This window comes from Lissotriton helveticus, chromosome 9, assembly GCF_964261635.1.
Source record: "Lissotriton helveticus chromosome 9, aLisHel1.1, whole genome shotgun sequence".
NCBI classification, from domain to species: domain Eukaryota; kingdom Metazoa; phylum Chordata; class Amphibia; order Caudata; family Salamandridae; genus Lissotriton; species Lissotriton helveticus.
The window spans coordinates 596,471,536-596,497,279 of NC_136070.1; the positions used below are offsets into that span (position 1 = coordinate 596,471,536).

General features: G+C 46.4%; 1 protein-coding gene across 2 annotated transcripts in view; it reads left to right on the forward strand.

The window, feature by feature from the left end:
- Window positions 1–17,267, forward strand: part of LOC144781642 (uncharacterized) — a 213,622-nt gene extending 196,355 nt beyond the window's left edge. For both annotated transcript variants that reach the window (XM_078660598.1, XM_078660599.1), the window contains 5 exons: window positions 2,911–2,986; window positions 3,173–3,261; window positions 3,761–3,886; window positions 4,516–4,622; window positions 16,865–17,267. In XM_078660598.1, the coding sequence (XP_078516724.1) occupies window positions 2,911–2,986; window positions 3,173–3,261; window positions 3,761–3,886; window positions 4,516–4,622; window positions 16,865–17,126 (660 nt within the window). In that variant the 3' untranslated portion in view covers window positions 17,127–17,267. The remainder of the gene's footprint in view (window positions 1–2,910; window positions 2,987–3,172; window positions 3,262–3,760; window positions 3,887–4,515; window positions 4,623–16,864) is intronic.
- Window positions 17,268–25,744: the final 8,477 nt, after the last annotated feature.

The window sequence follows — 25,744 nt, forward strand, 5'->3', positions numbered from 1 at the left end:
GCTTGATAGAAACATAGAATTAAAAATGTTGGTTAGGCATTTCGCTACAGGCTCATGAATTTCTTTGAGCACTGAAGAGGGACACGGGTCATTCGGGGATACCGACTTAGTGGACTGAATAAGAGTTCTACTTGAGTTGGAAAACCAGTGCTCCCAGCACAAAGAGATGTTGCATGCCCTTTTGTTTTTGTTTGCTCCTGTTCTTTGTCTATTCCTCTAACTGCATCTGCTTTAATTATGTGTATTAGCTGTCTCCAAAGTCTGAGGATTAATTTTTCTTTCATTTCTGAGGCTTCCTCGATTGTGGCTACTAATGACAATTTATACTTAGATGTTGGTTTATCTTTCATTGCTACTTTGATATTGACATCCTTGGTGTAAAAACGTCTGAATGTTCTCCTTTCCCCCTACTTATTATTTTTCTTTTCTATTAATCACTCAGTGGCCATGCCCATACTTTTACATTGTCCTTGGCAGTGGTCACGGCATACTCCATCTTGTGGGGTGGTAGATGGCCCTGTCTTCCTAGACCGTCCGTGCCAAGTTGCCTGACCTTAATGCGTTTTTGCAGCCATGCGCATATGGAGTCAGTCTCTACCACTTTATTGCAGACACTGGCCATTCTTCTGTTCCAGGATTTGCCCTGATGCACCTTTTAAGTATCCTTGAAACTGGACAGAAGTGGCTACAAAAATATTATCTACTAAGGCTGCTGTGAGAATGCTTCTAAGCTTCAGTAATGATAACGCATTAGAGCCAGTACATCTCACTGAAAATGTATGCACCTGTGACCTCAAAGACATGCTCAAATACAGTTCTTCATGCAGATGAGCTACCTTTGAAAGGAGGTGTGAGGCTACACATAGATAAAACAGTGCAGCAAGGGAATCTGCGTCTCTACCAAATTCTCTTCAGTGTGGTTCCAAGGTCAACCATGCTCTCAAGAAGCTACAAGAGGCAGACACCACTGAAAAGCCATGAGATGAGCACCACATTAAGCTCACCTATCTGTGACATTATGGCGCAACACAATGTTCTCCAAACTGGATCTCAAGGCAGGTTCCCACGTGCTGTCACCTTGTGGGTACCCAAGATACAGAAGCATGTACCCTACACACGTGAAGCTGGGAGGTTTAAAAGGACTGAGCTTGTGGGTTTCACTTACTGCAGATATTAGATTACATTTTCTTCGAGATAGCTTGTGTAGGTGGGAGCGATCATCATGATCAAAGGCATCCTCATGCATGTTATGTCAGAGACAAGACTATGAACGGCTGACAGCTGCGAAGGAGAAATTACCCCCTTTGCTAGAATTATTTGGACAAGTGTTCCCAACGGACTGTGTCATGCAACCCCCCCAAAGGGAGGTGAACACAATAAAAATATCAGAGCGCCTCCTTGACTTGAGATTTTTTACCAATTGAACCATCAACTCTGGCGTCATTAACAGCACTGTTGCAGGATCTCTTGCTGTACTCCGAGAGACAAGGGGAGCAACTACAAAAGTACTTCTGGCTAATACTACCATTGTCTACTTAGACCACGGTCAAAATTGGAACTTGTGATTGGTACTAGTCCCTGTGAACGAGGAGCTGAAGTACTCCCAGAAGACCAGGGCAGAGAGCCCTGATTGCGTATTTTAGACGCAGTGGTGTAACAACAGCCCCCGCAGACCCCGTGATGCAGGGGGACCCCCGAGCTTCAGGGGTTCCCCTCCGGCACTGTGCACGGGGGCCAGAGAGCTTCTGACTAAGTCTGGAGCATGAGGGGACTCCTCCATGCACCTTGCAGGGCGACCCCCTCAAGTTTCGTTACGCCACTGGTTAGTATAATCCTTACACTGAAGGAGCAGCAGCACTTGGTAATGATAATGGAAGTAAGTGGCAGACTTGGAGATAGTTGTCCATATGAACACAGATTATTGACATCTGTCTAGATTCAACACTTATCACAAGCCACCGATTTCACTGTTCCAAGGATCAGCTCCTCGTAAACGATATTCAAAGTGGATCATCTAGCTACGGAAACACCAGCTCGAGGGTGAAGGCAGACCCTGAACTGACAATGCTGCTTTTTACTGCAAGCCAGCAACACCAGAAGGGAAAGCTGCACCCAATGAGACAAAGTGCACATAAGGTTAGTGATTGAAAGTTCCAAGGCTAAATCTTTGATGTAAGATGAAGTGATTCAGACAGCATTTCAAGATGAGCGCCTCCAAATTGTGAAGGCTGCCTCCAAATCGAGCTGGAGAAACATTGTACCAAACAACTGCCACTGTGAAGCAGAAAGCAATAAAAACTCACAAAGGCTGAGGAACATTAGGCAAGCCATATGTTGACCTGCAGTGGTGTACCAGGGAAGTAAGCTAATGAAGGTTCCAGTGTTCAGGCAGGCACTGTGCACAGGGATCTGACCTCTTGATTTAGATATGCTGGCTGTTGTGCATGCTGTGCCATCATCTGCGCTTCAACCTCTACATACAGAAGAACTCATTGTATATAGGATTTCAATGCGTAAAGAGAGTCAGAGATAGGTTGGCGACACTCAAGAGATTTAATGATGATACAATGACATACCTTCTCTAACCATACAAACCAAGATTAGGCCACGTCTACTTCGGTCAGTGAAAGAAAATGTAAGGGATGCCCATACTCTGAAAAACTACAAATGGAAACAGTGAACAATGCAAGTGTTGGTAATATGGCATTACATACACTATTATAGACACTCAGGTGCTGAGTAGCAGTGGACACACTTGAACTGATATGTTGGGGAGAGATCAGGGAGTAGAAAAAGTTAAATCCAGGCTGTCTTATTATAGTTCCATTTGATTGCAGAAACAAACGGGGTAAAGGGAGGTTTGGTATTGGGCCATGTCAGTGAGTAGGTTCTCTATCTCTTTTGTCTTAGGCAGCTCTGGAAAGGCTACTGCTGAAGGACCCCCGGTGGCCTACATCCCACCCCTTGGCAGACTACCATTACACAGGTGAGGTATACCCGCTTTCATGGGTCTGTGGCACACATTGCCTACGCGTCAGCCGTCTCACCGCTCACTCACACGTATGAATACATCACTGCCCAGCACTCTTGCAGCCTTCCTCACATACCGGACTACAGTTACAGGCTTTGCTCAACTGGATTCAACACTGACTTCTGTTTTGTCCCATCTCAGGCAGCGATGTTTGGAATCCCCATGAGCGCCGTCTTTTCAATCAAGCCTTTGCGCTGCACAAGAAAGACTTCCACAGCATTCAAATGATGGTGAGATCAGGCTTCATCCTATTTTCCAAGCAATGTTCTGCCCTACCCTTCTGTCCATCAATTGTTCTTTTTTTGCATTTGTTACCCCAAGTAGGACGGGTATGCCCAGGTGTGGATCCCATGCTCTCCATGCCACAGAAGTCAAGCTAGCCTGGCTGATGAGGGCTGATGCCCCGGAACCGGTCCCAGTATGCTTGTTTCCAGTCCAGGGAGAACCTGGCCTGGGAGTTCGGGCAGGACGGTCCCCATGGGGAACAGGCTCAAGACTGATTTGCAAATGGCTGGGTATAAACTGGAATGGCATGGCGAGCAACAAAACGATGGATTTAGGCCCAAATCTCTGTACTAGGTTGAATGTTTGTCATTGATCAGCATACTGTCCATCAACTGTTCCTTTTACATGCACCTTAAGAACAATACAGCACACACCCTGGACAAAGAACATAGCACATGACCTCTACCTTTTGAGACACTCAAGCTTTTCTCTTTCTGTCAAAAGGTGAGGACCAGGGGGACGCTGCAGTGTGTAGAGTATTATTACTTGCACAAAAAGATGATGCAGCTACAGCGAAAGCGGAGTGCCCACTGTGGAGAAGGAAGCATCAACCAGGGAGGGCACATAAAAGTGAGTACCAGGGACCAGAACTCAGCATCAGTATGTTCAAGCGCTTGAGTGTCTCCTATCAGGTGCAAATATACAAGCCTGCCCCAATTTACAGCCAAACAAAAGCGTACATCAGTTGTTGACTTACAGAGTGCAGATGCATTACACTACGCCACCTGCCACAACTGAATGGGAATTACTACTACTTGGGACAGCTGTATTAAAATAACTGTGGGCATGCAGTCATGCAAGAATGTATGCCCATTTTCTCCCACTTTCCAATCACTAAAACTCAAAAGCAACTTCCTTTCCCCCCTACTGCAACCACAAAAGTCACCCAACCTGATTGCAAGCCCATGAGAGCCCACACCTCCTCAGGCACAGTACCCTGGGGCAGTAAATGTGGTTCTGATGTAACAACAGGGGTCATAGCAACCCCACCGCTATAACACAGATAGAATAGGTTTTGCTCCTCTCTGAGCGATGGTCCTCTACTGAGAGGGGTATAGTGCGAGGGGATTATGGCACAGCCCCCAGCCTCGGATGGGAAGGCAATGCATTCTCCTGGGGAAAGGAAGCTGACAGTCACAGGGTGTGATGATGTGATTGGTCTCCTCTTGAAAGGGCTTATTGATTTCTTCTTCCTTTAGATGCCTTCCTGCCCCCCGCACAAAAATCCTCACCACAGAGGCGAGATGATTCATGCTTCATCCTGTGCCTCTGCAATCGGATGTTTCCCCTGCAAACAATGTGGCAAGTAAGTGCTCCCCTCTTCATATAAGGCAGTGCTTCCCAAACGTTTTGCAACCACGACCCAGTTTTTGAACGACATTTCACGACACACCTCCTTCGATGTACACAGAAGAAGAAACTCTAGCAGGATAAATTCCATGAATTGTCAAGAGGCAGACTTTTCACCTCTGGCAGAATAAAATAGCCTAGTATCATTAATCATGTTAATAGATATAGTGTAAATCTCTTAACTGTTTAGAGGCATTACTGTCCAAAAAGTCAAGGGGTCAACAGTGACCGCACAATTAATTTCTTGTTTTGGCTTTTAATTGTTTTTTGTCAAAAAATGTGTATGACATTCTTACAAAAATAATAATAGTGAGTTACATAAGCTGTTAAGAATACTACAATCAATCAATCATACAAAGTAATAAGAAAGTAAGGGAAATCAATAACAAGCGTAATGTCAAATAGGTGAACACGAGTAACCGCAGTGACGGATAACTTTTGTTAAGGCAATGACAATAGATAAATACCGTCTTCAGGTAAGAACGTCAAATCAAAATCGACCATCTAATACAGGGTTCTCCAAACCGGTCCTGGAGGGCCGGATCCATGCCATATTTTTAAAATAACTACATGTATCTAAATGGGGATATGCACAAAATCTGGCATGGATCCAGCCCTCCAGGACCGGTTTGGAGACCCCTGATCTAATACATGGCTTGATTAATTGCCTCAAACAATAACTTTATGCTCTAGGACCAGATGGGTTACATATATATCTCTTTCTTTTTGAAGAAGTGACTTTGATCCTGGATAGTAGGGGGTTGACGAGTTTCGGCCTTTCAATTATGGCCTCCTCAGGATATTGTGGGACCAGAATCACCCAAACTCAAACTGGTTTTCACAGGGATGTGGAGAGTTCTGAAGGAAACAACAAATTTAGTTTCAACAGCTGGTAAAGGCTGGTCGCTGGGGGATCTTAAAGCCCAGGTGCAGAATGAACAATACGTTCTCCCGTTGAAGCACCGCCAGTGCCAATGTCTTTGAATGCAAACTCCCGTATTCCTGGTCTAATTTTACTCACAAAACATGCATCAATTCTTCATGGTGTTCCTGCTGTCAATGATCGTCAAACTAGATCTTATCCTGTAATTTATTCAGTATAAGGATACAGGTATGGGCTGCTTCACTCAAGTAGGCGAAAAAGTATCCAAGATTCTCCTATTCAGCATCCTTCAATGGGCATGAGGCGGTGGCGATTTTTTTATGTTTTCACGCATTTGTACACGTCACGACCTTGACCAGGCCCTTCGAAATCAGGCTGTGGCCAAGATATTGGTCTGCCCATAAAAGTGGCAGCTGTTGAACTGCACTAGAGTCAGAACACTTTCCTGAATGGAGTGCTGGCCTGCGATATCCGTTCACTGAAATCATAAGGCTTCTGAAAAATCTTGGGGCTGATACCAGTGATTTTAGCAAATTTGAAGAAAAAAACTTATGCCGCAGTATAAAGGGTAAGGCCTCATATCAATGTTAATGTTAAAATAAGGGCCATTGGTGCATTTAGGAATAAATATATATATATCAGTTTTATGTAGTGCAAACGCGACCCAAGAGCATGGCAGTGCTTTACCTCAGTACCAAATTGCATTATTCAAGGTCAGAATGATTTTATTTTTAAGAATGATTAAGTAATTTGTCTCAGATCAAAATAAGTTGAGCCAATGCCAGGACTCGAACCTGGTTCCCAGTTCAGCAGCTCTGGCTGTTAGGCCACATCCATATTTTTCAATTTATAAATGAAAGTCATACACAAGTGCCTTGGTTATGTATGCTCATGTTCAGTAGCACATTCTTTTGTTGAAATGGCTCTGTGAAATAAAAAAAACTGTAGCAACAAATACTGGAAGGTTTACCCGTAGTCTTGATTGGGAATACTTGCAAAGATTTGTTTTAAAACTGGACTTAAGGATGGAGTTAAACACCTTTGCCTTAGGTGCACAAACAGGGCTTATAATTTTAAATATTACTTAAATATAGGCCAGAATTTTCGTGACCCACCAAAAAGCGGCTCACAACTCACAATTTGGGAAACGCTGATATAAGGGTTGGATGGCAATGGGCTGTTGTGGGTTTGGACCCCAACCAAGGTGTCTATGCGTAACTGATAAGATGCGTGTACAAGATGAGCCTGGTTTGTTCAGTGCTGATAAGAGTTTACAAATATTGTGGAAGGCGTGTTAAATGAGGTGCTTACGCAAGGTACAGTAGTGCTGTGCGATGCTATGCAGGGCATGAGTATGTTGTGGGGGCACAACCCATCTTTTTAACCAGAAAGGATTGTAACTTGTAAATGGTAAAGATCTCAGTTGAAAATAAAATGTCTCTGCCCAAGAAAAAACATGGCACAGCCCCATGACTTGCATTGCCTCTTTCTACAGGGCATGACGTAAAGACTCTGCTCTCCACAGTGGTCTGTGCAGCTCAGGCAAACGCAAGAGCTGCAGGGAGGCCATTTGGAATGGCCAGATATGGAATCAACTCCATTGTTAAAGATATCTTAGGGAGTTTACACGTCATTGGAGGTATGGTTATCCATCCTTCCTCCTAGAATGGAAGAAGGCTAATAGGGGTGCATGTTGGCCATTGCAGCGGAGCCTCGACTGTCTTTTGTACACTTTCTGTTTGTAAACTCCCTAGACTAAGCAAGAACATGTCATCATGTCCTTTGATTCAGAAAAGGGGGTGGTGATGGACAGAGCATCTGAGTTAAACAGAACACTCATACCCAGTCAAAAGATCAGGGCTTGATCCATCACCGTTTTTTAGCTCACTGCACCATCCCAGCTCAGAACCTGGCTATATGCAAATTAGTCTGACCCTGGCCCAGTGCATCATGGGAACAGGGCAGACCAAACTACCAAGCCAATTCTTTACTGGAAAGGAAACAAGCTTCCGGAGACCGGTTTCTGGCATTACAGCCGTCTTCGGCCCGGCTTGCTTGAATCCTGATGGTGCAGTGAGCAAGGGACTCACATCTGAGCATACCCTGCCACTCCTATAGTGGCCAAAACGATTCAGAAAAGGGGGTGGTGATTGACAGAGCATCTGAGTTAAACAGAACACTCATACCCAGTCAAAAGATCAGGGCTTGATCCATCACCGTTTTTTAGCTCACTGCACCATCCCAGCTCAGAACCTGGCTATATGCAAATTAGTCTGACCCTGGCCCAGTGCATCATGGGAACAGGGCAGACCAAACTACCAAGCCAATTCTTTACTGGAAAGGAAACAAGCTTCCGGGGACCGGTTTCTGGCATTACAGCCGTCTTTGGCCCGGCTTGCTTGAATCCTGATGGTGCAGTGAGCAAGGGACTCACATCTGAGCATACCCTGCCACTCCTATAGTGGCCAAATCGATTCAGAAAAGGGGGTGGTGATGGACAGAGCATCTGAGTTAAACAGAACACTCATACCCAGTCAAAAGATCAGGGATTGATCCATCACCGTTTTTTAGCTCACTGCACCATCCCAGCTCAGAACCTGGCTATATGCAAATTAGTCTGACCCTGGCCCAGTGCATCATGGGAACAGGGCAGACCAAACTACCAAGCCAATTCTTTACTGGAAAGGAAACAAGCTTCCGGGGACCGGTTTCTGGCATTACAGCCGTCTTCGGCCCGGCTTGCTTGAATCCTGATGGTGCAGTGAGCAAGGGACTCACATCTGAGCATACCCTGCCACTCCTATAGTGGCCAAAACGATTCAGAAAAGGGGGTGGTGATGGACAGAGCATCTAAGTTAAACAGAACACTCATACCCAGTCAAAAGATCAGGGCTTGATCCATCACCGTTTTTTAGCTCACTGCACCATCCCAGCTCAGAACCTGGCTATATGCAAATTAGTCTGACCCTGGCCCAGTGCATCATGGGAACAGGGCAGACCAAACTACCAAGCCAATTCTTTACTGGAAAGGAAACAAGCTTCCGGGGACCGGTTTCTGGCATTACAGCCGTCTTCGGCCCGGCTTGCTTGAATCCTGATGGTGCATTGAGCAAGGGACTCACATCTGAGCATACCCTGCCACTCCTATAGTGGCCAAAACGATTCAGAAAAGGGGGTGGTGATGGACAGAGCATCTGAGTTAAACAGAACACTCATACCCAGTCAAAAGATCAGGGCTTGATCCATCACCGTTTTTTAGCTCACTGCACCATCCCAGCTCAGAACCTGGCTATATGCAAATTAGTCTGACCCTGGCCCAGTGCATCATGGGAACAGGGCAGACCAAACTACCAAGCCAATTCTTTACTGGAAAGGAAACAAGCTTCCGGGGACCGGTTTCTGGCATTACAACCGTCTTCGGCCCGGCTTGCTTGAATCCTGATGGTGCAGTGAGCAAGGGACTCACATCTGAGCATACCCTGCCACTCCTATAGTGGCCAAAACGATTCAGAAAAGGGGGTGGTGATGGACAGAGCATCTGAGTTAAACAGAAAACTCATACCCAGTCAAAAGATCAGGGCTTGATCCATCACCGTTTTTTAGCTCACTGCACCATCCCAGCTCAGAACCTGGCTATATGCAAATTAGTCTGACCCTGGCCCAGTGCATCATGGGAACAGGGCAGACCAAAATACCAAGCCAATTCTTTACTGGAAAGGAAACAAGCTTCCGGGGACCGGTTTCTGGCATTACAGCCGTCTTCGGCCCGGCTTGCTTGAATCCTGATGGTGCAGTGAGCAAGGGACTCACATCTGAGCATACCCTGCCACTCCTATAGTGGCCAAAACGATTCAGAAAAGGGGGTGGTGATGGACAGAGCATCTGAGTTAAACAGAACACTCATACCCAGTCAAAAGATCAGGGCTTGATCCATCACCGTTTTTTAGCTCACTGCACCATCCCAGCTCAGACATGAGTCCCTTGCTCACTGCTCCATCAGGATTCAAGCAAGCCGGGCCGACGACGCCTGGAATGGCAGAAACCGGTCCCCGGAAGCTTGTCTCCTTTCTGGTGAAGAATTGGCTTGGTAGTTTGGTCTGCCCTGTTCCCATGATGCACTGGGCCAGGGACAGACTAATTTGCATACAGCCAGGTTCTGAGCTGGGATGGGGCAGTGAGCTAAATAACGGTGATGGATCAAGCCCTGATCTTTGGACTGGGTAAGAGTGGTCTGCTTAATTCAGACACTCTGTTCATCACCACCCCCTTTTCTGAATCATTTTGTCCACCATAAGCGTGGAAGGGTATACTCAGACATGAGTCCCTTGCTCACTGCTCCATCAGGATTCAAGCAAGCCGGGCCGACGACGCCTGGAATGGCAGAAACCGGTCCCCGGAAGCTTGTCTCCTTTCTGGTGAAGAATTGGCTTGGTAGTTTGGTCTGCCCTGTTCCCATGATGCACTGGGCCAGGGACAGACTAATTTGCATATAGCCAGGTTCTGAGCTGGGATGGGGCAGTGAGCTAAATAACGGTGATGGATCAAGCCCTGATCTTTGGACTGGGTAAGAGTGGTCTGCTTAATTCAGACACTCTGTTCATCACCACCCCCTTTTCTGAATCATTTTGTCCACCATAAGCGTGGAAGGGTATACTCAGACATGAGTCCCATGCTCACTGCTCCATCAGGATTCAAGCAAGCCGGGCCGACGACGCCTGGAATGGCAGAAACCGGTCCCCGGAAGCTTGTCTCCTTTCTGGTGAAGAATTGGCTTGGTAGTTTGGTCTGCCCTGTTCCCATGATGCACTGGGCCAGGGACAGATTAATTTGCATATAGCCAGGTTCTGAGCTGGGATGGGGCAGTGAGCTAAATAACGGTGATGGATCAAGCCCTGATCTTTGGACTGTGTAAGAGTGGTCTGCTTAATTCAGATACTCTGTTCATCACCACCCCCTTTTCTGAATCATTTTGTCAACCATAAGCGTGGAAGGGTATACTCAGACATGAGTCCCTTGCTCACTGCTCCATCAGGATTCAAGCAAGCCGGGCCGACGACGCCTGGAATGACAGAAACCGGTCCCCGGAAGCTTGTCTCCTTTCTGGTGAAGAATTGGCTTGATAGTTTGGTCTGCCCTGTTCCCATGATGCACTGGGCCAGGGACAGACTAATTTGCATATAGCCAGGTTCTGAGCTGGGATGGGGCAGTGAGCTAAATAACGGTGATGGATCAAGCCCTGATCTTTGGACTGGGTAAGAGTGGTCTGCTTAATTCAGACACTCTGTTCATCACCACCCCCTTTTCTGAATCATTTTGTCCACCATAAGCGTGGAAGGGTATACTCAGACATGAGTCCCTTGCTCACTGCTCCATCAGGATTCAAGCAAGCCGGGCCGACGACGCCTGGAATGGCAGAAACCGGTCCCCAGAAGCTTGTCTCCTTTCTGGTGAAGAATTGGCTTGGTAGTATGGTCTGCCCTGTTCCCATGATGCACTGGGCCAGGGACAGAGTAATTTGCATATAGCCAGGTTCTGAGCTGGGATGGGGCAGTGAGCTAAATAACGGTGATGGATCAAGCCCTGATCTTTGGACTGGGTAAGAGTGGTCTGCTTAATTCAGACACTCTGTTCATCACCACCCCCTTTTCTGAATCATTTTGTCCACCATAAGCGTGGAAGGGTATACTCAGACATGAGTCCCTTGCTCACTGCTCCATCAGGATTCAAGCAAGCCGGGCCGACGACGCCTGGAATGGCAGAAACCGGTCCCCAGAAGCTTGTCTCCTTTCTGGTGAAGAATTGGCTTGGTAGTTTGGTCTGCCCTGTTCCCATGATGCACTGGGCCAGGGACAGACTAATTTGCATATAGCCAGGTTCTGAGCTGGGATGGGGCAGTGAGCTAAATAACGGTGATGGATCAAGCCCTGATCTTTGGACTGGGTAAGAGTGGTCTGCTTAATTCAGACACTCTGTTCATCACCACCCCCTTTTCTGAATCATTTTGTCCACCATAAGCGTGGAAGGGTATACTCAGACATGAGTCCCTTGCTCACTGCTCCATCAGGATTCAAGCAAGCCGGGCCGACGACGCCTGGAATGGCAGAAACCGGTCCCCGGAAGCTTGTCTCCTTTCTGGTGAAGAATTGGCTTGGTAGTATGGTCTGCCCTGTTCCCATGATGCACTGGGCCAGGGACAGAGTAATTTGCATATAGCCAGGTTCTGAGCTGGGATGGGGCAGTGAGCTAAATAACGGTGATGGATCAAGCCCTGATCTTTGGACTGGGTAAGAGTGGTCTGCTTAATTCAGACACTCTGTTCATCACCACCCCCTTTTCTGAATCATTTTGTCCACCATAAGCGTGGAAGGGTATACTCAGACATGAGTCCCTTGCTCACTGCTCCGTCAGGATTCAAGCAAGCCGGGCCGACGACGCCTGGAATGGCAGAAACCGGTCCCCGGAAGCTTGTCTCCTTTCTGGTGAAGAATTGGCTTGGTGGTTTGGTCTGCCCTGTTCCCATGATGCACTGGGCCAGGGACAGACTAATTTGCATATAGCCAGGTTCTGAGCTGGGATGGGGCAGTGAGCTAAATAACGGTGATGGATCAAGCCCTGATCTTTGGACTGGGTAAGAGTGGTCTGCTTAATTCAGACACTCTGTTCATCACCACCCCCTTTTCTGAATCATTTTGTCCACCATAAGTGTGGAAGGGTATACTCAGACATGAGTCCCTTGCTCACTGCTCCATCAGGATTCAAGCAAGCCGGGCCGACGACGCCTGGAATGGCAGAAACCGGTCCCCGGAAGATTGTCTCCTTTCTGGTGAAGAATTGGCTTGGTAGTTTGGTCTGCCCTGTTCCCATGATGCACTGGGCCAGGGACAGACTAATTTGCATATAGCCAGGTTCTGAGCTGGGATGGGGCAGTGAGCTAAATAACGGTGATGGATCAAGCCCTGATCTTTGGACTGGGTAAGAGTGGTCTGCTTAATTCAGACACTCTGTTCATCACCACCCCCTTTTCTGAATCATTTTGTCCACCATAAGCGTGGAAGGGTATACTCAGACATGAGTCCCTTGCTCACTGCTCCATCAGGATTCAAGCAAGCCGGGCCGACGACGCCTGGAATGGCAGAAACCGGTCCCCGGAAGCTTGTCTCCTTTCTGGTGAAGAATTTGCTTGGTAGTTTGGTTTGCCCTGTTCCCATGATGCACTGGGCCAGGGACAGACTAATTTGCATATAGCCAGGTTCTGAGCTGGGATGGGGCAGTGAGCTAAATAACGGTGATGGATCAAGCCCTGATCTTTGGACTGGGTAAGAGTGGTCTGCTTAATTCAGACACTCTGTTCATCACCACCCCCTTTTCTGAATCATTTTGTCCACCATAAGCGTGGAAGGGTATACTCAGACATGAGTCCCTTGCTCACTGCTCCATCAGGATTCAAGCAAGCCGGGCCGACGACGCCTGGAATGGCAGAAACCGGTCCCCGGAAGCTTGTCTCCTTTCTGGTGAAGAATTGGCTTGGTAGTTTGGTCTGCCCTGTTCCCATGATGCACTGGGCCAGGGACAGACTCATTTGCATATAGCCAGGTTCTGAGCTGGGATGGGGCAGTGAGCTAAATAACGGTGATGGATCAAGCCCTGATCTTTGGACTGGGTAAGAGTAGTCTGCTTAATTCAGACACTCTGTTCATCACCACCCCCTTTTCTGAATCATTTTGTCCACCATAAGCGTGGAAGGGTATACTCAGACATGAGTCCCTTGCTCACTGCTCCATCAGGATTCAAGCAAGCCGGGCCGAAGACGCCTGGAATGGCAGAAACCAGTCCCCGGAAGCTTGTCTCCTTTCTGGTGAAGAATTGGCTTGGTAGTTTGGTCTGCCCTGTTCCCATGATGCACTGGGCCAGGGACAGACTAATTTGCATATAGCCAGGTTCTGAGCTGGGATGGGGCAGTGAGCTAAATAACGGTGATGGATCAAGCCCTGATCTTTGGACTGGGTAAGAGTGGTCTGCTTAATTCAGACACTCTGTTCATCACCACCCCCCTTTTCTGAATCATTTTGTCCACCATAAGCGTGGAAGGGTATACTCAGACATGAGTCCCTTGCTCACTGCTCCATCAGGATTCAAGCAAGCCGGGCCGACGACGCCTGGAATGGCAGAAACCGGTCCCCGGAAGCTTGTCTCCTTTCTGGTGAAGAATTGGCTTGGTAGTTTGGTCTGCCCTGTTCCCATGATGCACTAAACCAGGGACAGACTAATTTGCATATAGCCAGGTTCTGAGCTGGGATGGGGCAGTGAGCTAAATAACGGTGATGGATCAAGCCCTGATCTTTGGACTGGGTAAGAGTGGTCTGCTTAATTCAGACACTCTGTTCATCACCACCCACTTTTCTGAATCATTTTGTCCACCATAAGCGTGGAAGGGTATACTCAGACATGAGTCCCTTGCTCACTGCTCCATCAGGATTCAAGCAAGCCGGGCCGACGACGCCTGGAATGGCAGAAACCGGTCCCCGGAAGCTTGTCTCCTTTCTGGTGAAGAATTGGCTTGGTAGTTTGGTCTGCCCTGTTCCCATGATGCACTGGGCCAGGGACAGACTAATTTGCATATAGCCAGGTTCTGAGCTGGGATGGGGCTGTGAGCTAAATAGCGGTGATGGATCAAGCCCTGATCTTTGGACTGGGTAAGAGTGGTCTGCTTAATTCAGACACTCTGTTCATCACCACCCCCTTTTCTGAATCATCATGTCCTTTGGGCAGCTAAGTTCTGCGAGAGAAGCAGCCACAGGTTACTCACCTTACCTATTTTGGGACCAGTCTTGTAATTTACAGCTCAGAGGATCAGCCATTTCTCAACTACAGTCTGCTAACTTTCACTATGCCAGTGGTATCCATACACCGCTGAGGTCAGTAACTATTTTATTTGTTATCAGGGCTCACTTTCACTTCTTTAAATGTAAACTATGTCACAGAGGTGGTGATATAGCTTTTCTTTGGAACTATCGTTCCCTACCTTCCTTCACTTACCATGCAAGGGATAATCCAGAAAGTGGTGCTTCTTATTTGATTCAGTAAGGTGCTGACTGACAAGATGAGTGCTCAAAAATAAAAAATAAAAACACACTCCTTAATTACCACGGGGAAGAGTGCTGAATAACTCAGTAAAACCATAAAACCATTTTAGTACTGAATCACCATCCATCTAAAGGCAGATGGACAATAATCACGGATTGTCATTGCTCACAACTGGTGGATATGAAACATAAGTGCAATTCATGCCCATGTGTAATCACAAAAAACACAGTTGATGGACAGAATGTAGAACAATGTCATACATTCACCCCAGTACAAGGATCTGGGCCTAAATCCATCGTTTTTTTGCACTCCACACCACCCTGGGTTAGACACTGGCTATATGCAAATCAGCTCTGACCCTGTGCCTCATGGGAACAGTCCAGTCCGAACTACCAAGCCATGTCCTTCCCAGACCGGAATCAAGCATCCAAGGACCGGTTTCTGGCTATCAGCCTTCATCAGCCTGGATAGCTTGACTCCAGTGGTGTGGAGAGCCTGGGACTCACGTCTGAGCATACCCAGCCCACTCGGGGTGAAAATTGCAAAAAACACAGTTGATGGACAGAATGTAGAACAATGTCATACATTCACCCCAGTACAAGGATCTGGGCATAAATCCATCGTTTTTTTGCACTCCACACCACCCTGGGTTAGACACTGGCTATATGCAAATCAGCTCTGACCCTGTGCCTCATGGGAACAGTCCAGTCCGAACTACCAAGCCATGTCCTTCCCTGACCGGAATCAAGCATCCAAGGACCGGTTTCTGGCTATCAGCCTTCATCAGCCTGGATAGCTTGACTCCAGTGGTGTGGAGAGCCTGGGACTCACGTCTGAGCATACCCGGCCCACTCGGGGTGAAAATTGCAAAAAACACAGTTGATGGACAGAATGTAGAACAATGTCATACATTCACCCCAGTACAAGGATCTGGGCCTAAATCCATCGTTTTTTTTGCACTCCACACCACCCTGGGTTAGACAGTGGCTATATGCAAATCAGCTCTGACCCTGTGCCTCCTGGGAACAATCCAGTCCGAACTACCAAGCCATGTCCTTCCCAGACCGGAATCAAGCATCCAAGGACCAGTTGTGAATGGAAGTGGACACAGGCCAAATTAAATATAGCGGATTTCCTGTGGCCTACCTGATTGCAATGCAATTGCGAGCATGAATTCAGTTTTCGTTAGGTACAGCTTTAAGAAGTTGTTTGCCATTCAATGATCAAAGCCCAAAATGCAGTTTCAAAGGTTTACACCACTGGAGTGGGCCCTGTGGTTTCAACTCCATCTTGTGACCTTGTTTGTACCTTCAGATGCTTGTGTTGGGCACGGATTCGTCAGGTCTGCAGACAAATCTCTGGGAAGGAATGTTCATAAGAAACTTTGAAATCCTAACCCGATAAAACTCACTGAATGAACTAATCTAGAAATGTATAGTTTACAACAATGATGAACAGATAAAATACACAAAGTAACCGATAAGTTTATAATGGAAATAAAGAATGGGATTTAAACTTAAACACAAACTTGAAGAACACCCTACAAACTAGTGTTGTTTTCCATCCCCATAGAAACACCAGGGCTAAATTCTATTCCATCTACTTTATTAGCCCTGCTTTATAGGGGCATCCTCTCCTACGATTGGCTCCCCCTATTCCTACCTACTCCAGTATCTCAGCTTTCCTTACCGTCTGGTTAGCCATACATGCTTCACCCACCCTTACTCACCTCAGAGAAATCTGTTCAAACCAATTACTAAGAGGGTCGTCCCTAAAATCAGAATGATTAGCTAAAATCCCATTGCAGAATCCAACAGCAGTCCATTCTGCACACCCTTTGCTCCTCAATCTTCAGCAAGAAAACACCAGTTGAAAAGACTACCTCAAGGCATGAAATTATGGTAATTGTCTGGAAATGAAAAACTTTTGAAAAATCCATTACATTCTTCTGTGGAGGATAAAAACTGCATTCCATTAATGTGCTTCACTTAATATTATATAGTTACATTTTTTTTAAATACTGTTTCAGATTTTGATAGTCGTTGATGCTTTGGACAAAACAGCATTGCTCAACGAGGAAATTATGTTCCATCAGTATTTTATGTAGGTTTGTCTTCCCCTATTTTTGTAGTTTGAACCTTGTTTCCTTATATATTGAATGGAAGCAGCCGCCATAGGCTTTTGTTGTCTATAAAAACAAATTGCTATCCTAATGATTTCCTCTCTTGCAGAATGTTCTACAAGATCAAGAGCCGGAATGCCCACATGAAGATCCATCGGCCTCAGGAGGGCTGGCGGGGCAACACCCAGAGCCTGCATCCCACTGCCTGCCCACCGGAGCTGGCATTGCCAGGCGATGCTTACAGCCTGTGGAACAGTTTAGGAGGACAGTTTGCCTTTGAATCCCCTGCTGAGCCATTATCCGGGGCAGGTTTAATTCCACAATATACTGATGACACCAAATTGATATACAAGGGAAGATTATTTTCATAAAATGGTGAAGGATTGGCATTTCAACACTGAACGGGTGGCAGATCAGTCTCCCTGGGAATTTACCATCAGGCAGGTGCTGATGGACCAACCAGCTTTATACACCTGGTATAAGACAGGTGGTGATTCAGTCCCAACTTACAAAACCAGGCCAAAGCATGTGCTATCAACTGATAATCGGATGGATGACAACCCCGGCATTGGGCAGCAGGCTAGTACTAACAGACCAACACAGCCAGAGAATTGAGTACTGGGTGACTACTGGCATACTATCTCAGCGTGTGACTGCGGTACCACAAAGGCACTATGAAACCTCCTTAGAAATTTGGAACCATGCATTTACAGCAAGACATTTTATGCCTAGATATTTGGCACTAGGAGTGTGCTGATAGACTAATACAGTCTGGGAATCTTACCCTGACTGACAGGCCCACTTGGCCTTAGAATCTGATGCATAGTGGGTACCGACAGACAGGGGAAGAAACCTGGCCTCGTGCTGGTATTGAAAAACTAACTCCGACTTTGAAATTTCACATGATGTGATAATTTAAGGAAAAATCTTGCCTTGGCTCTAGATGGCCTGTGACAGACCAACCTGCCCGCCCAGCACTAATTAGGCAGAGACAGATGGACCAGGGACAGATATCTGGTACAAAGTTGGTGACAAACAAACAAGACCTCGATGTTTGGTTCTATCTGGGACTAGAAATTCAAAGCCGACCACATATTGGCAAACGAAACAGGTCTGAAAATCTGGCATACGGCAGGTGCTCACAGACTGACCCCTAACTGGGAATTTTGGCCTAGGGCAGGAACGGAGCACCCAACCTGAAAATACAGTCTTGAAATTTGGTTCTAGTTGTGTCTTCCCAAACTACGCTAGCCTGACATTGAGTGCAGAGAGAATGACCTTGTATTCTGGCCTCAAACAGGAGCTGACAGAACGACAACGAATAAAACAAGCACTGGCTTAGCCAATGTGTCTTGCTTATGCAAGAGCTATGGGCTTTGCCAATATGTTTTAGACATGTTGTACACCAGCGAAGCTGCTGTTAAGCATGGCTAAATGTTACTGAGGTAAAGCGCAGTGGTGCAGAGTCGAATTTAGTGGAGTAAAGTGGAGTGGAGAGGCGTAGAGGGTGTTGCACAGAGTTGCGTAGAGCGAAGTAGATTGTCGTGGAGTGGCATAGAGTGGAGCAGGGGCGGTGGGTGACATTTCAAAGTGGTGGGCGCAAAGTAATTTGCATACAGCATCGTAGCGAGCGAGCGCAGCGAGCGAGCCCGAACCCCCAAAGGGGGGTTTGGGGCGATTCCCCCCCCATGAAAATTTTGAAAAAAAAGAAGAAAAATCGTGCATTTTCAAGCAAATTTGAGAAAGCAGGAAGGTTAATAAAGCAATTGTGAAAGTGTAGTTATTACATTAATAGATGGCATAACATAGGTAGCTGCTTATTCAGTGTAACCACAGAGCTTCATACATTTCGTCCTATTACGCTCAGGTGCTGAATTCAGACTATAAGACTTTCATGAAAATCTCAGCTCTAAGAGTAGAAGAAGTTGCACAGCAGTTGGGAAACAGCCTTCACAAAGCATTGGGAAAATGAGAGGCAATTACTTGAAAGCAAACTGAAAGCAATGCATCAAGTAGTAACTTAAAGCAATGCATCCAGCAAAACAGTGCATGCAGTCAACCATACAAAGTAAACTAAAGCAAGTGTGAACCTGTGAACCTTCACTTTGAAAGCAGGGTGCTAGTCAACAGGCCAGTCACATACATTTAAACTGAAGAAGAGTACACCTCAGCATGCAGGCACCAACATAAAAGCACCAAGCAAGTCAAACAGTTTAATGAAAGAAAAATGAAAGCAATACACCCAGCAAACTAGACAGTGACTCAAAAAGTAAACTGAAGCAAGTGCACACTGAAAGGAATGTGCAGTTATAAGTCAGACATTCACATAAAAGCAACTTACCAAGACACCCAATCAATTACATGGGAAAAAACTTGAGCCAATGCACCCAGAAAACCAGACCAGCACACCAAAGCATCCCACCCCTGATAGGATGGCAGCTGTGCTCTTAGGGTCACCCCTCAGTTTTTTGGCAGGGTTGAGAACCCCCCAGTTTTATGCCCTGTGCGCCTGAAGGGGAGACAGGCAAAAGGGGTCATAATGGGACATCTGGCACAGCCACTTTGTAATCGAGGTCACCCACCCAGCTCAAGACTGAGTTACAGGCTGATCTTAAATCTTTAAACAACCACAAGGGTCGCCAGCTTGTTGGTTCTTGAGCCAAAGAGTCCTCAGCTCACTGGGAGTCTTTACATAGCGCCTGAGATGACATGACAATGTCCCTTAATCCGGAGCAACTGTGGGGACTGGTCTGGGTCTGACTTGGTACGAGCAGGATACAAAAAGTAATGGGTAGGTGGTATCCCACTTCAAGTGAAGGAGCTGTAAGGAACCTAAGCGCACTGGTGTTGATACCACTAACAGGGCAGCTCTGGCTTTCTCAGGGTGGGTATCAGCTGTGTGATGAAACCAGCATGTGAAGCAGTTACCTCAAACAAACTAAAACCAATGCACTCATCAAGACAAGGAGTTACATGAAGTCAAATAGAAAACCACCATCAAGCCAGGTAGTCACCTAAAGGCAAATTGAAGTGACTGCACACTATGGGAAGTGCACTTCACCAGCCAGCCAATTACACTAAAGGAAAATAAAAGCAATGCTCCCAGTCTGCTAATTAGCTTCCGCAACCCATGGAAAATCTGTTCATGGCAAATGAAGGATCCTGTTACTTTATATCCCAGTAAATGAAGCTTTCACCCCAGCAATACCCAGGAGAGGCTCCATTTCCTGCTAGTCCATATCTCATTTTCATGTTTTTTTTTTATTTCCCAGTGGGTGGGGTTGGGAATGGCGTAAAGTGGCTTTTACTTCAACTATATCACTTCTGTAAATACAACACAATTTCCAGTAAAACCAATAGCATTAACATCACAACAATATGGAGAGGAAAACAGATGATCAGTAACAGTAAACACATTGACTGATCAGGCAATGTGCCTTTACGGGCAGGGAATGAACCCTTGGTAATGTAACGTGTACTCTGTTTTCATGCTGGTTTCATACCCTTTCTGCTAGATACAGGAATCAGAGACTGGCTGATTGTATAGCAGTCGTGAACATGTAAATGACTCTACCATAACTCCACTGGATGGAAAACATGCTGATTTCTTAAATTGCTAGTCCCTCGCTGTTGATTGCTAGACTAGTGTGTTACATCTTCTAATTTGTGTGTATGCTTAGCCATGGACCAGAAAGGGATGACAGTTTGGAGCAATATGCACTTCAGTAAGAAGTTGAATATGAACAATATGAAAGTTATGTCAAGTATATCCTAAAAAAACATTACAGAATGGATCTGTGAAGGTGTCTCTAAATTCCCCTTTATGTATCCCTTGTCTTTTGACAATTAGATATGCGTTGTCAATCGCTGCATCATTCATACATCCAAAAGCATGTGGAGATCTAAATTCAAAGGTGAATTACCAAAATTAAATAATAGGACACTTGCTGTCATAGCCATCATCTTTTGCCCAATCTCCATTGCTCCATCCTCAGCAAGACCAATACGTCACTAATCAATTATGTAGGAATCACAACCTGTAGTAAATACAACATCTAACATGACAAAATTGATATAAATGATAAACCTGGCCGGTCTGCATGCCACATTGAAAGGTATGCTGTCATCAACTCACTTCATAAATCAAAGGCAGATACTGCCCTTAATATGCATCTCTGGGTATTCAAGAAACCTGCAATACAGCAGTGCCTGTAGTGAGGGAAATGTTTGTGTTTCATCACTATTCTGAGCATACACAGATCTAGACCCACCTCACACCACAAATTGGGCCCTCCTACCTCTTACCTCAGGTCACACACGCCCAACACCACGGCAGAGCATGCATCATGATCATAAAAGTATCATATATGGGCCCAGAGTTGCAGCACATTGAACTCGACACCACAATCATAGCACCATTTTCTGATTGAGTATTTCATATTGCTGGCATGGAAGAGTTAAAAACAAAATCTATTACGAGTCTGCTATGGAAATAGAAAGCCATGTTCCCTTGTTGTGTGTAAATGCGTCTGATTCCTCGCCCTCTTTATTTCCAAGAAGGCTCCTAATGTAGTCACACACCCACAAGGGCCATTAAGCTACAGTCTTTGTTTATTTACCATATGCTGCTAAGCGTAAATCTAAGGCCTCCTAAGCTTAATTAAGTTGTAATGTCTCAGACCTGGCATTCCAATTCTTTGTGGGAAAATGCCTAAGAGTTGGCCAGCAGAATAAACCGATAGGATATGATAAGAAGCATTCCAGGGTAAACAGTGTGTTTATGTTTCAAAAATATCATGCATTAACCACAGTTAAATCTAGAGACGGAAAGCTCTACATATTTCAAGGAGCGAGCCTGTGCAAAAGGGGTCTGTCTGTCTGATATCCGGTGGATCTTTGGCGGTGCAACCTAAACGCCGCACAGAAAAAAAAGAAGGGTGAAACACTGATACTTTGCGCGATCGTGCTCTACCCAGGAGACAAATGGATGAAATATATATGTAAGAAGGGCGTTTTAAAACATGTAACTTTTGAGTCGAAGCACTTTACAATGTTGAAAGATAGCAGCCCCTAAGGAATAATGACGACACACACACTAGAATAGTCATGCAGTTAGCCCTTTACAGTTTAGGCTTGGGCATTTGGGGAGCCTGAAGAGTCCAGTGACATAGGTTTACGTACGCAAATGTGTTTCTGTTGTGCAGACCTAGCTGGAAAGCATGGGAGTGTTGTAAAACATTCACCTTGAAATCAGATCTGCTCTGGCATATACTTTCTAGAAAAGAGGTGTGGTCACTGACACTGAATCCTGCTGGACTAGTGAGACATATGAGAGGGTAGGGGAAGAGGTCTCAGTACATTAACAGGGCTCTTGTGCTCTTGAGTAGATCAATATATGCTCAGAAAGAAGAGCTTCTGGTAAGCAAGCCATTCCAGACCGTACTGCCCTCATTAAAGATTCTACGGCTTCCTATCGAGGGCAGCTGTAAAGCATCAGGCCAGGGAAGACTTTTATTTGCTGGGGTAGTAATCTTATGCTATGAGGGAAGATACACTTGTGGGCAGCCTAGGAGAGGGCTCCATGGTTTTCACTGTGGAGTAGAGTTAAGCAGATTCTGATTTTTAATATAGGCTTCTACCTACAAGAAACCTTATCGTGTGTTTTATGCTGTGCTTTCAATGCCAAGAGCTATCAAGAACCATGGCCCCATCACTACCTTCTTGATGTCTTTCACGTGCCTATGGCCTTAGTAGAGCTTAAGGGCGGTCCGAGCTTGAGGGAGGAAGGGATGGAAGATGCAGGTGTGTGCGGAGTGGTTTTCTGTTCTGAAAAGCCTCATGGTCTGGCAGACTCCGAGGAAGCCCTAAGAGGGAGAAATGAGGGCCCACCTCATTCTGGGATAAGATTTGTGATAGTGCTGCAGAGGTGATTGGAGTGTAACACTTATAATCCCAGTGTGACCCTCTCAGAAAGAGCGGAGAAGACAGGCTGCCATTAAAAGGAACTCACTGATTGCTGGGAAACATCAAAAGTAAACAGCTACTTATTATACTAAACTGTTAAAGGGGTAAATGTATATTATGGGTGAGAAAAGAGCCTCAGACCCCAACGAGAATAAACTAAAGTCCTAATCATATTATGCAGCACAAAGGATGTAAAGTATTCACAAATACTGTCACTGATACCGTAAATGATACCCAGATTTTATCTGACAACTCAAAATGGCCTACTCACTCTTAGGTTAAGTGAGCATAAAATTCTCAACATTAAGAAAGGCAAGTAACAGATTTGATGCAACATTAGATTAACAACATGGTGCCTGGCTTTTAAAAAGCGTTTTCCCCGACACTGATATTACCCATGCCGTGACCGAAAGAAGGGCAGAATTTATTGTGCCTGGATTGGAAGCTACAATTTGGTAGAGAAGAGAGACAGCTGAAAAGTACAACGTGGGACAAATTAAAAGACCTGAACCAAAGTAAAAAGGTGGGAAGGAAGCCTCTCAGTATTACCTCCAAAACACAGTAGAAGCTAGCCCACAGCAGATGAAAGGGAACGGACTTCTGTGGGAAAAATGAATTAAGACTACAGTGGTACTAACTTTTTGACCGAGTCAGGGATGGGAGAGGAACATATTAAAAGTATTATAGCAACAGAAAATGTATCCCTAAAAGGTAGTGAAAATGCAAATTCAAACGCCAGTGTTAAACCAGAGCAAAAAATAAAGCAAGCTCGGCAGTGCATAAAATGGCTTAACAACCAAGAAAGGTGCAGTACTGCTGAGGTATGGAATGTAAAAGAAAAGCTGTTCATATGTGAACTTTAATTGCAGATTTCAGCCAAATCCTGCTGAATTGTAGTATAGTTAAAAATGTGGAACTGCAAATTTAGAGGATTTAAGTGAGCTTGTAGATGTTGAAGCCAGCCCCCCTGACCCTTGATGATGACACTTACCGGAGGCGAGCGCAGAGCCAGTCCCAGACCCCGAACCTTGAAGGGAGACATCGCTCCCGGGCCCGTGAGCTGCAGGCGCACTGGCATCCGTACCGGAGAGGTGTGGCTCACTGGTTAGAGGCGACAGACCTGTAAGCAGAGAACGGCCCGGGACCAGGGTTCAATTCCGGACGCGGCAGGGTCTTGGACCAGGGTCAATGGACTCGATAATTCTCGCCTCAGTGCCTACTCTAACCAGGGAACACACTCGGTAACTCTGGGCATTAAGCTTGCCTCATCTCTACAACGGCCCCCCACAGACGCCGGGGATGCTTGGTTTCACCCTGGAGATACCCAGAAAGGGACCATCTCACAGGGAAAACCAGGACGGGTTCCCCAGCGGTCTACAGCGCCAGGACACTCGAGTAGAGTAACAGTGCGCTTTACAAGTATCCCACATTTACATTTATTTACCCCGCCCACCCAGGCACCTACACGAATGCCGGGCCACCCCCACGCGCGGCATCCAATAGGATGCTGCGCCGGTGGACCAGCCAATCCTGGCGCTGCATGCAGCGCCAGGATTGGCTAGGAGAGCACATTTGCTGCTCGCCCTGTCGCCCTTTGGAAACCCGGGCTGTGGCAACAAACAAGCACCCCTGGGTCCCGATGGGGAACTTACAGTGCGCATGCTTGAGAAAGTTGTCAACTTTCCCAAGCATGCGCACTGTAAGTTCCCTAGCGGGACGGTCTGCTGCAGCCTGAGTGCAGCAGGCCACCCCCCCTACGCAATTCCCGCCGGCGGCTGATTGTTGCAATGCCATATTTAATTTAGAAGATACTAGGATAGGATTGCGGCCGGCGGGTGCGATGCGGGTCCATGGTGGCTGGTGGGGCTACGCCCCAATGGACGCACCGCGGCTGGAGTGTAGTAGTGTAGGAGAGTGGAATAACAGAGTATAGTGTTGTAGAGTCAAGTGGCATAAGGTAGTGGGGAGTGCTATAGAGTGGAATAGTGGAGTAGTTTGTCACAGAATAGAGTGGAGTAAAGTGGCAATGGGTGGCATTGTAGGAATTGCATAGAGCATCGCAGAGTGGAGTAGAGTGCAGTAGTGTTTAATGGAATAGGGTGTCAGAGTAGAGTATCAGAGTGGACTAGACTGAAGTGGCATACAGTGGTGCAGAGTAGATTGACATAGACTTCAGTGGCGTAGAGTGCATTGACATAGTGCAGTGACTGGATGGATTGCAGTGGCGTAAGGGGTGCAGAGTAAAGTGAAGTGGCATGGAGTAGAGTGCTGTACAGTGCAGTAGCGCAGAGTGGTGTAGAGTGATGTGGCGTTGAATGCAGTGGTGCAGAATAGATTAGGATGGCATAGAGTGATGCAGAATGTAGTGGCGTAGAGTTGAGTGGTGCAGAGTAAAGTGCATTAGCTTAGAGTGGTGCAGAGAGCAGTGGCATGGAGCACAGTGTTGCAGAGTAGAATAGAGTGGCATAGAGCGCAGTGATGTTGAGCGCAATGTTGTAGAGTAGCGGACTGTGCAGTGGTGTAGCATACAGTGCAGTGGTGCAGAGTAGAGTGGCTTTGAGTTCAGTGATGGAGAGTGCAGTGTTGCAGAGTAGAGTGGTGCATAGTGCAGTGGCCTAGAGTCAGTGGTGAAAAGAGCTGTGGCATTGAGTACAGTGGTGCTGAGTGGAATTGAGTGGCGTAGAGTACAGTGATAGAGTGCAATTGTGTAGAGTTGCGCTGAGTTCAGTGTCAGAGAGTGCAATCTTGAAGAGAAGAGTGGCATAGAGTGTATTGGTGTTGAGCACAGTGGCATAGAGTGGTGAAGAGTAAAATGACGTAGAATGAAATGGTGTAAAGTAAAGTGGCGTAGAGTGTTGCAGAGTCAAGTGTAGTGGTGTACAGTGGTGCAGAGTAGATTGGCATACAGTGTAATGGTTTTGAGTAACGTGGTGTAGACTGCATTGGCGTTGAGTGCAGTGGCGTATAATAAGAGTGGCGTAAGGGTAGATTGCAAAGGCACAGAATGGAATAGAGCGGCATAGAG